The 10,628-nt window shown below is 50.8% G+C and overlaps 2 protein-coding genes across 6 annotated transcripts in view; one reads left to right on the forward strand and one right to left on the reverse strand.

Moving 5' to 3' along the window:
- The window catches only part of MEA1 (male-enhanced antigen 1), a 4,065-nt gene extending 3,317 nt beyond the window's left edge, over positions 1-748 (reverse strand). The window contains exon 1 of one of the 3 annotated variants that reach the window (XM_069564503.1): positions 280-748. In XM_069564503.1, the coding sequence (XP_069420604.1) occupies positions 280-412 (133 nt within the window). In that variant the 5' untranslated portion in view covers positions 413-748. The remainder of the gene's footprint in view (positions 1-279) is intronic. The other 2 variants (XM_069564504.1, XM_069564508.1) reach the window with 2 other exon arrangements.
- Positions 1-10,095, forward strand: part of KLHDC3 (kelch domain containing 3) — an 11,606-nt gene extending 1,511 nt beyond the window's left edge. Inside the window, exons 2-15 of one of the 3 annotated variants that reach the window (XM_069564501.1) lie at positions 991-1,203; positions 1,380-1,556; positions 1,706-1,821; positions 2,005-2,076; positions 2,185-2,398; positions 2,479-2,565; positions 2,714-2,822; positions 2,949-3,022; positions 7,192-7,339; positions 7,475-7,541; positions 7,619-7,723; positions 8,005-8,079; positions 8,164-8,281; positions 8,728-10,095. In XM_069564501.1, coding sequence (XP_069420602.1) covers positions 1,050-1,203; positions 1,380-1,556; positions 1,706-1,821; positions 2,005-2,076; positions 2,185-2,398; positions 2,479-2,565; positions 2,714-2,822; positions 2,949-3,022; positions 7,192-7,339; positions 7,475-7,541; positions 7,619-7,723; positions 8,005-8,079; positions 8,164-8,281; positions 8,728-8,864 — 1,653 coding nt within the window. In that variant the 5' untranslated portion in view covers positions 991-1,049 and the 3' untranslated portion in view covers positions 8,865-10,095. Of the gene's footprint in view, positions 1-990; positions 1,204-1,379; positions 1,557-1,705; positions 1,822-2,004; positions 2,077-2,184; positions 2,399-2,478; positions 2,566-2,713; positions 2,823-2,948; positions 3,023-3,146; positions 3,226-4,317; positions 4,948-5,092; positions 5,384-7,191; positions 7,340-7,474; positions 7,542-7,618; positions 7,724-8,004; positions 8,080-8,163; positions 8,282-8,727 lie in introns of those variants that run through there. The other 2 variants (XM_070289424.1, XM_069564500.1) reach the window with 2 other exon arrangements.
- The last annotated feature ends 533 nt before the right edge of the window (positions 10,096-10,628 follow it).

Consider the following 10,628-nt stretch of genomic DNA (forward strand, 5'->3'; position numbering starts at 1 on the left):
GCCTTCAAATATACCCATTATCACTAGGTTGGCGGGTCGTCTTTAAGAGACCATGACCTCTCATGCCTGGGTCTTTTTCTTGTCCTGGCCAAGGGCATTTTTGCTTTCCTTTCCCTTTCCATTGCACACCCTTACCCCTCTCCCCTTTCAGGGACCTGAGTAGGAGAAGAACTGCTGGAAAACAGCTTGTTCTCTATCCAGTGGGCAGGTTGGGCAAACGGCAAGAGGAGAAAATGCCTCCTCCCCACCCCCACGCCTCAGTCCCCAGCAGACACATACCTTTCTGGCTTAAGTTCTTGGCAGGATACCAGGTACAGCTGTCAAAGGGACTCCTCGTGCCCATGAGGGGCCCCGGGTGACCCCGATGACAACTGCTTAGCTTGACAAGCGCCCCCAAAGAGGGGCTAGCCATCCATGGAGGTCCCTGTCCTGGATCGATCCCACCCCATCCTGGATCGAGGGACCGTTCCACTCTAAAAGCCTAAAAGCTTTTCTGCGTGGAGGCACTCATGCCAGCTTTCAATGGACAGTCTGGGGCTGGCTGGGCTATTAATAACTCTGAGTATTTTGAGATCTCTCTCCCCACCTCAGAGAGCACAGAGATTCTTAGAGAGGTGGCAGTAAGCAGAGCAGGGCCAGAGAGACAAGAGAACTCACTGACCTGGGAAGGGGGCTTGGAGCTTGGGCCAGCCAGGGACGGGGTACAGCCTCTGTGGGGAGGGGTGACCACACTGAGCCCTAGGTCAGCAGTCTGAGCTGGTAGGCAGGTCAGAGTGGCCCCACCCTCTGCTGTTGGAGAACACAGGGCCAGGGCTGGCTCCCTGACCTCGGCGGCTCCCCTGGGGCAGAGCCAGCCACCTGAGCTGCAGAGGGGTGGTGTGGGAGGGCCACCAGGGTGACACTTACAGGCAAGGGCTAGTCCGGGGCAGAGTCACGGTGAGCCAGGCAAAGGCCCCGCCTGAGGAGCCCGTGGCCCCAACTTGTGTGCAGGTAGCAGAGGCAGCAGGCCGTGCCGGGGGGGCATGTTGCTGTAACCAGAGGCCCAGGGGATGTTACGGTGGACAGTGCACCTGGAGGGCGGGCCCCGCAGGGTGAACCATGCTGCAGTGGCCGTGGGGCACCGGGTGTACTCCTTCGGGGGTTACTGCTCAGGCGAAGACTATGAGACGCTGCGTCAGATTGATGTGCACATTTTCAACGCAGGTAAGCGAATTCCGGGACTGTCCCTGGGTACTCGCATCAGGGAGGGCAGTGGGTGACTGAGTGAGGTTTGATGGTGGTCCCCACGGCCAAAGAGGGTGGGGGAAACCAACGTGGTTGGGGAAAAGGTGGATGGCCTGAAGGGAGGTGCCCAGGGCTGAGCAGAGCTGTGCCCACAGTGTCCTTACGTTGGACGAAGCTGCCCCCGGTGAGGCCCGCCGCCCGCGGGCAGGCTCCTGTGGTACCCTACATGCGGTATGGACACTCCACTGTCCTCATCGATGACACAGTCTTCCTTTGGGGCGGGCGGAATGACACCGAAGGGGCCTGCAATGTGCTGTATGCCTTTGACGTCAGTGAGTATGGGTCTCAGTGGCTGTGTTCTGCCAGATGGTGCCTCGGGGGGCCTGGGAAGGGTGTGTGCTGAGGGGGTGGGGGTAAGGTGCTCCGGAGTCTAGGAGGGAGTGTCAGCTTGCTTACTGGGCCCGCCCTCTGCCCTCTTCAGATACTCACAAGTGGTCAACACCCCGAGTGTCAGGAACGGTTCCTGGGGCCCGGGATGGACATTCGGCTTGTGTCCTGGGCAAGACCATGTACATTTTTGGGGGCTACGAGCAGCTGGTAGGTCTGGAAGCAATCAGAGGTTTAGGGTGGGAATGAGGAGGAAGAAGGGGAATTGAAGGTGGTGGAATGGGAGGCTTTGGTTTGCTTGCAGGTTCTGAGGTGAGGGGCTAGGAGGGTTGGGGAGTGACCCCTGCCCCTCTCTTTTATTCTTTCCTTCACTTCCTTTTTTGTCCCTGTCAGGCCGACTGCTTTTCCAATGACATCCACAAACTGGATACCAGCACCATGACATGGACCCTGATCTGTACAAAGGTGTGCCCATTTTCCTCTCTTCCAGACACCCATCCTCAATTTAAGAAACCATAGAGAGCTCAGACTGAAAGCTGACCCTCTCTCCATGCCATCTTTGCTCCTGCCCAGGGCAACCCTGCACGCTGGAGGGACTTCCACTCGGCCACAATGTTGGGCAGTCACATGTATGTCTTTGGGGGCCGGGCCGACCGTTTTGGGCCATTCCATTCCAACAATGAGATTTACTGCAACCGCATTCGTGTGTTTGACACGAGGACCGAGGCCTGGCTGGACTGTCCACCCACCCCAGTGCTACCTGAGGGGCGCCGGAGCCACTCAGCCTGTGAGTGTCTGTTAGGTCCCTGCTGAGTCCCTGTTCCCCTGCATCATTCCCACACTATTGACGCACCTCTCTGCTTCCAGTTGGCTACAACGGGGAGCTGTACATTTTTGGTGGCTATAACGCAAGGCTGAACCGGCACTTCCATGACCTCTGGAAGTTTAACCCTGGTAAAGAGCACTGCCTTTAAGAGGGAAGGAACAGGGTGCCATGGAGGTGGGATGTAAAAGGAAAGCATAATTCTGAGTAGGTGAGGGGTGCAGTGGAGAGGATATCTGGACGAGCAGGTACTGAACCTCCATTTAAACTTCTCTTCAGTGTCGTTTACTTGGAAGAAGATTGAACCTAAGGGGAAGGGGCCATGTCCCCGCCGGCGCCAGTGCTGCTGTATTGTTGGTGACAAGATTGTCCTCTTTGGGGGCACCAGGTCAGGAGGAGAGAAGGGAGGGCCGGAGCCCTTAGGAGTCAAATGACTCCCACGGGAGACATTTGAGCAAGAGAGTTTCATGGGCAGCCTTTGCTCCGCCCATCGTTTCTCTGTTTGATCCTACAGTCCGTCTCCAGAGGAAGGCCTAGGAGATGAATTCGACCTCATAGATCATTCTGACTTACACATTTTGGACTTTAGTAAGTACACTTATTCCCAAAGTGCTTCTGCCATCAGGGTCCCTGTCTTTGGATGGTGATATCCAGGACGGGACCCTTTCCTTGGCTTTGACCATCTCCCTCTCCTGTAACTCCTCCTTTAAAGGCCCTAGTCTGAAGACTCTGTGCAAACTGGCTGTGATTCAGTACAACCTGGACCAGTCCTGTTTGCCCCATGACATCAGGTACAGTGAATGGTGGGAAGGGAGGGATTAGTTGAGGATGAGTGGGCAGCACAGACATGACCTGATTGACTCAGTCTAAGTGTGGAGGAGAGAGAAGATTTTGTTCTGTAGTCTACTTGTGGAGAGGGTGCTGGAAGGAAATACAATAAAACTGTCAACTGGATACGATAGCGGGAAAAAAAAATCCAGTCTTCAAACCAAGCTCAGAAGCATCACTTCCTGAGACCTGAGCTTATACAATTATTTCTGTTAATGTGCTGAAAAAGTTTGATTAAATCTTAGAACCGAAGAAAAAAGACAAGTTAGGAGTCTCTGGATCACATTAATTCCAGAAATAAGGGCGGTTTTTTCTAGCCACTTCTCTTTGAATTCGTAGGTCTAAAATCAAGCGCCAGAAGCTACTTTGTATATAATTGTACTCTTATTGATCATTCTGTGACACTTTCCTCTCCTTGTATCAGTTCAGCTTAATTCCTCTTGCTGAGGTTCTCTGTGTTCAGTATTCAGTATTGATACTCAGGTGATAGAGGATACAGGCTGAACAGGTGGGTCCCAGGTTGGCCCAGGAGTGACACATGTCTCAAGTGCTTAATACCAAGTAGACTGCAGCCTTGGTATAAGGAGATACTTGGTGAAATTTTGTAGAATGACCATTGTCAAAAAGAGAGGAACTGAATTTTAATATGGTGGGGTGGGTGGGTGGGGGATTTAAGAGGATAGGAGTTGAGAACAAAATCCGGCATTCCTAGTGGGAGGAGGGGCTTCCTGGTTGGATCTGAGTAGAGGAGGAAAGGTAGGTTGGGAAGTTTCATTGAGATGTATACACAGATGGTTTTCTCCAGGTGTTGGGCATAAGATTATTGATATATAAACAAAAACAGGAAGTCCACAGGAGCTTGCAGGTGGATGAGTGGGTGGTGCGTGGGACCTGATTGTTAAACCTAACAGGGCTGTAAGGAAGAGGTGGCCGTGGGTGGCTGAGCTTTAGAGAGCTGAAGGGACTGGTGTGTTCATTGCTGTTTGAGCAATTCTGGATTTGGGGGCGGAGGCTCCCCCTTCTCTCCTTTCTGCCTGTCAATTTTGGCCTTCCAGGTGGGAGCTGAATGCCATGACCACCAACAGCAATATCAGTCGCCCCATCGTCTCCTCCCATGGGTAGGAGGATGTCTCTGCCACCTTCCTTCCTGAGCCTGCTGTTGTCTTCACTGCCCCTGCCCATCTCTTCCCCCGCCTGCCCCTTTGGACCTTGGACTTGGTATACCTCCGCGTGGAGTTGTTGGACTAGAGGTGTTTTCTGTGCTGTGAACTTAGTGGGGAGCTGTAGCAGGAAGGGTTAGGTCCCTTCCTCCTTGGGCCGAGGGCCCCTTCCCCTTGGTGCTCTGTCCCATTCACCTCCCTCCAACTGCTCCTGGGTTCTGCTCTGCCCCAGGTCAGCCACAGGCTGCTGGGAAGTGACGGGAATGGGAAGGAGGGAGAAGCAAGCAGTGTGTGAGCCTCAGGAGCTTCCCCTCCCCACTCCCTTTTCCACCTGTTCCCCTCTGCTTGAGCCATGGGCATTGATTGCGAGCTGAGAGGAGTTGCAGCTGTTGGCATGAAATCTCCTTCTCCCTGACCTGGGGAGGCGAGGACCAGCAGATAATCCCATCCTTCCTTGAGCTGTTGCTGTACCCTGACACTCTCAGCCAGCTCAAATTTTATACAAATGAATTAAAAATCTCCAAACGTGTGGTCTCTTTTTTTGTGGAATACGACAGAGATGGCAGGAGTTTACAGTGGGGGCAGGGTGCTGAGGCTCTGGCTTCTCAGGCAAGAGCATTAGGAAACCAAATACCGTCACGACCTGGCCGGAGTTTCTCCGGTGTGGAGTGCAGTGCCTTGCGACAAAAACGTGGCGACGTTCTGTAGACGGGTGGCCGCTTTCCGCCCAGGGAGGGTACCCCGGCCGCCCACCAGCAACCCGCTCTGCCCCGCCCAGGGGTGGGCGGGATCTGCGCTGCTGACACCAAACCTTCCGGAAGGGGCGGGGCGGAAGCCTGCGTGGCGGAAGTAACGCCATTAGTCCAATACGCCGCTGAAGCCATGCCGAGAGCAAGCTACCGTGGCGGGGCGGTTGCAGGGCCTCCCAGCAGGGCTCAGGATGACGGGAGCCTGCAGAATGGTGAGGGCACGGTGCCGGGATGAGGGGAAGCGCTGAGGGCCGGGAGAGGGGCTCCGCGTCTGATGCGGGCTCACCCCGAGACTGCCAAGTTGTCTGAAAGACGCAGACACTGGGAGCGCCCCCCAACGCCCTAGAAAGTGGGGAGTGAGAGGATACTTACTGAGTTAGTTTTTTAAAGGGCAAAGAGGGTTTTTCGCAGGAAGAAAACACGTTCCAAAGCAGAGTCAGAAGGGCATTGATTATTGGGGAAGACTTAGGTGAAGATTCAACAAATTTCGCCACTATTGAGTATCTATTGTACGCAGGCACAGTTCTAGATGCTGGAGATACAACAGTGAGTAAAGCAGCCCCAAACTGCTCTCATGAAGCTTACTCTTTGGGGGTTAAAAAAAAGGCACGGAGACCTAAGGAATTGCATATTTTTAAAGGCTAAGTTTTATGGTATGTGAATTATTCTATAGTTTTGAGAAAGGTGATAAGAGCTTTGAAGAGCAAACGGGAGGGGTTATGGTGTTAAGTAATCACAGAAGGCCTCACTGAATAGGTGGTGGCATTTGAGAAACCCTGCGAAGGAGGTAAGGGAGCAAGCAATACAGCTGGTGAAAGTGTTACAGGCAGAGGCCAAGTCAGGTGCAGAGGAACTGAGATGGGAATATACTTGCTTGCTTAGGAACCGCTTGGAGGCCAGTTGACTGGAGAGGAATAGGAAAGAGATAGTAGAAGAGGAGATCAGAGACAAAATGCGATAGGTCACATGGGATCTTCAGGCTATTACAAACCCAAAGCTTTTACTCTTGAGTAAGATGGAAGCCATTGGGGAGTACGGAGTCTGGAGAAAGTGATCTAAAAAATATGTATGTGGAAATGACGTGGGAGCGATAAGATCAATTTGCCTCTTTTTTTGGAAAGAGAAAGCTACTTTATTATTTAAAGAAGTTAAAGTGAAAACTTCATGTCTCTAGTAGTTTCCTTCCTTTTTTAAAAAACAGTTTTTATTGGAGTATAGTTGATTTACAATACTCTGTTTGTTTTAGGGGTACAGCAAAGTGAATCAGTTATACGTATATCCACTTTTTTGGATTCTTTTCTGTATGGGTCATTACAGAGTATTGACAAGAGTTCCCCTGTGCTATACAGTTGGTCCTTATTCGCTATCTCTTTTCTATATAATAGTGTGTATATGTCAATCCCAGTCTGCCAATTTACCCCCTAATCCCAGATTTGCCTTTTAGGCATCTCTCCCACGTTCAGTGAACATGAACTTGGGCAAACTCCGAGAAACAGAGACAGGGAGGCCTGGCATGCTGCAACCCATGGGGTTGTAAAGAGTCAGACACAACTTAGTGGCTGAACACCAACAACTGGAGGCTGAAGTTGAGAGATAGCTTTGAAAGCAGTGAGACTGGTGGTTGGGCGAGCAGTAAGGAGGCTAGAGCACTAAGTGAGGTGAGATGCTGAGCGTAAACTGAACCAGAATAAAGGTAGCTGAGCAACGAACGGAGACAGAGGTCTTTGTGGGAAAACCTGTGAAAGAGAAATTTAAAAGAGAAGGGGAAAACGAAGAGACTGTGGGTTAGTCCATCTCCAGCCTTACATGTATAGCTTCCTTAGCAAGGTGAGGCCCCAGATAGCTGGAATAGTTGGGGCATTAGGTGTTAGTGGAGCACCATTACAACCTGTGTTGCCTGGAGCCTGCAGCGATCGGTCTAAAGGGTCACTTACCTAAGGAAGGAGGATGGGGCGATGTCTGCAGCAGTGGCAGATGCTGAGCTGAGTTGCAGTCCCCCCACCCCCACTTCCTTTCACAGACACATCTCACATGTCATTCGAGGAGCTGTTGGAACTGCAGAGCCAACTGGGGACTAAAGCCTACAAACAACTGGTAACAGGAAGCAGCACTAAGAAGCAGAGTTGTAGACCACCTGTCCAAAAAGCATGTGTTGCAGATAAGCACAGGTGAGGAGCAAGGCCTTTCCCGGGAGTTGGAGGGAAAGACACCTACTTGAGTAGGTGTCTGCTTTCTTGGGTGGCAGGTGGGAGGCCTTTAATGAGACTGGCGTTCCCTTGACCTGTCCTTCACTTTTTCCATAGGCCTCTGGAAATGTCAGCCAAGGTCCGGGTGCCATTTTTGCGTCAGGTTGTCCCCATCAGTAAGAAGGTGAGGCAGAGGCAGTGAGCATTTTCTCAGGGAAAGGAGACAGAACGGTTCTCTTATATTCTCTGTTCTCTCCAAAGGTAGCCCGGGACCCCCGCTTTGATGATCTGTCAGGGGAGTATAATCCTGAGGTGTTCGATAAAACATATCAATTCCTAGATGACATCCGAGCCAGAGAGAAAGAGGTGAGTAGCATGCGGCTGGTTTGTGGGGATTCCAGGAGGGACTAGAGCACAGGTTAGAGAAGCAGAGGGGAGCAGGGCGAATCAGATTGCTAGTTGTGTGATCATTGGCAAAATACTGAACCTCTTTTCAATTCAGTTTCCTTATCACAAAAAGCTAATAGTTCCATTTCATAGTGTTACTGTGAGTTAACGTATGTGAACCTCTTAGAATGATGCTTGGCACAAAGTTTCAGGTAACATTTACAGAACGTTAACCATCATACTCATTTTCCAATATGGAGCTGGTGAAAAAGCAGCTGAAGAAGCGCCGTTCAGGGGAGGAGCATGAGAAACTACAGCATCTGCTTCAGCGAATGGTGAGAGGGTCGGAGTATGGGGCGGGAGGTGATTCACAGTCCCTGCCGTTCACCTGTCTCACTCCTCTCATCTCGGCTCCACAGGAGCAGCAAGAAATGGCCCAGAAGGAACGGAAGCGGCAGCAGGAGCTGCGCCTGGCCCTGAAGCAGGAGCGGCGGGCTCAGGCCCAGCAGGGTCATCGGCCATACTTCCTGAAGAAATGTGAGCGGGGCACAGCTACGGCCCACGAGACACAGGGGCAGAGACTGGGTAGCCATAGTGATGGATGCTGTGTTAGGGGTTCCTGGAGCTGCCTAAGGGAGGCATGAAGGCTGGATCCCATGGTAACTTAGAGGAAAGTAGAAACAGTAGTAATAGGAAGTCGTCGTTTGTAACCATTCTCATATCCCTAATGAGACTGTGGGCAGGGAGTGTCACTTATCTTTGTCATGCCCCCTCATATGTTGGGTTGGGCACAGAGAAGGAGCTCATGGTTGGTTGAATTGAGAAAGAGTGGAGTTGTGGAAGTCAGTTTGCTTTTACACACCAGTGAACCCCTGATGAGTCACATATCCCTGCGTAGTGGTTAAGAGTTACTGACCTGGGGCAAGGGGAGGCAGGGAGACTTCATCCTTTGCTTACTGATTTTCTTTCTCCTTGCCCTCTAGCTGAGCAGCGCCAGTTGGTCCTGGCTGAGAAGTTTAAGGAGCTGAAACGAAGCAAGAAGCTAGAGAGCTTCCTGAGTCGAAAGAGGCGCCGAAATGCAGGCAAGGACAGACGACATCTCCCTTTGAGCAAAGAGTAGTAAGCATCCGTGCTCAGCTCTGCTGCTGCCCCAGTGAGAAGTGCATCTGTGGGGACACCTTTGGGCTTGGCCTGTTCTTGTTCTTTCCCATTCAACGGTAAGGTCACAGCTGCCTTGGAACTCGCCTGGCCCAGAGATGACTCGAAGCCTCTTGGACTGCCTAAGAGCTGAAAAGGAAGAGCAGCTGAGCCTTCTGCCATGCTGCACTTTGTCTGCTTGGATCTGGGTCATTGTCCTTGTGTCCTCCTCCCATCCTTGCCTTAATGATTCTGATACAGAAGGAAAAGAACCTTGAGGCTGAAGGCCAGAGTCTGAGTGGCTCCCAGGACTGTGACTTCATGCAGGAACCAGTTCATAAACACTCCCGTGTCTCATCTTTTTATCCTGCTGCTTTTGTAGGTGGCCTAGAACTACTGTTTCAGGGGCCATTTGTGGGTAGACAGTAAACCTAAACCTCCTACAAAGTGGGAGGTCAGATCAGAGGCCCTTCCTCCTTCAGGCCAACAGATGACACCATCATTCAAAGAGGGACCCAGTCCCACAACTCATCTTCTTAGGTTTGGTTTTAGATGCAAGGGGAGGTAGGAGGTGGGGGCAGAAAGTGTCCCTGGTGATAGGTAAGCGCAGCCGGTTCTCAGTACTGTTTGGGTGGAGAATTCATACTGCCTGTGGACTGGAGTATCTTCACGCTACAGTTCAGTTTAAAGTGGTCTCTGGTTGGGAGTACCTCCAGGTATACCTGGCAGAAGCAAATGCATTCCTCTCTTTTTAAAAAATATCTACTTATTTTGGTTGTGCTGGGTCTTAGTTGCGGTTCACAGGGTCTTTGTTTCAGCGTGCAGATTCTTAGTTGCAATATGCAGAATCTAGTTTCCTGGTCAGGTTGAACTTGGGAGAGTGGAGTCTTAGCCCCTGGATCACCAGGGAATTCCCAAAATGCATTTCTCTCTTGAGGATTGTACTTTAAACCGAGGCTTCAAGGAATTCCTTCAGATAAAATTTCAAGGCATATGAGCTTATAGTGAAAACAAGCACAAAAGAAAAAAAAAAAAGATAAGCAAGAGTCATTAGGAACAACAGGCAACAGAATCAGACCAGCAAAGTCTGAGATGTTGGAAATGTAAAATACAAAAATATAAAATGTCTTATTTATGTTTAAAGAAGAGCTATGACTGATGAAAAAATGTATCAGGACAAAATTGGTTTGATTAAAGTTTTTTGTTTAATGAAATATACACTGACATTAGAAACTTCATGGTTTAGCAGCAGGTTAGGCACACCTAGAAAGGAAGATGAAATGGAAGTAGATGGGAAGAAGCTACACAGATGGAGCCCAGGGACAGAGAAATGGAAACTAGGGAAAAGACATCAAAGAAGTCGAAGGATAGAGTGAGGAGGTGTGACACAAATCAAGAGTTCCAGAAGAAGAGAGGGTGATTTTCTATAGTTGATAATCTGTAAATCCTAAGAATCAGTAAGATCAGTTAATCACAGACAGTGGAGGCTGGGAACCTAGATAAATCACAGGACCTATAGGCCATGGGAAGGATTGACGTCTAAGCAGCAGCTGTAGGAACTTTCGGATGGTCCAGTGTGTAGGGACACAGCGACTCCAATTCCGGGGGCATGAGTTCCATCCCTGGAGTGGAAACTAGGATCCCCTGTGCTGCTGGGCAGGCAAAAAAAAATAGCAAAACGCAGCCTTGCAAGGACGAGGTGGAGTTAGAGACTAAGACTGTCATTGCTTGATGCTTCCTGGTTGGG

This window comes from Ovis canadensis, chromosome 20 (genome assembly GCF_042477335.2).
Source record: "Ovis canadensis isolate MfBH-ARS-UI-01 breed Bighorn chromosome 20, ARS-UI_OviCan_v2, whole genome shotgun sequence".
In the NCBI taxonomy this organism is placed as follows: domain Eukaryota; kingdom Metazoa; phylum Chordata; class Mammalia; order Artiodactyla; family Bovidae; genus Ovis; species Ovis canadensis.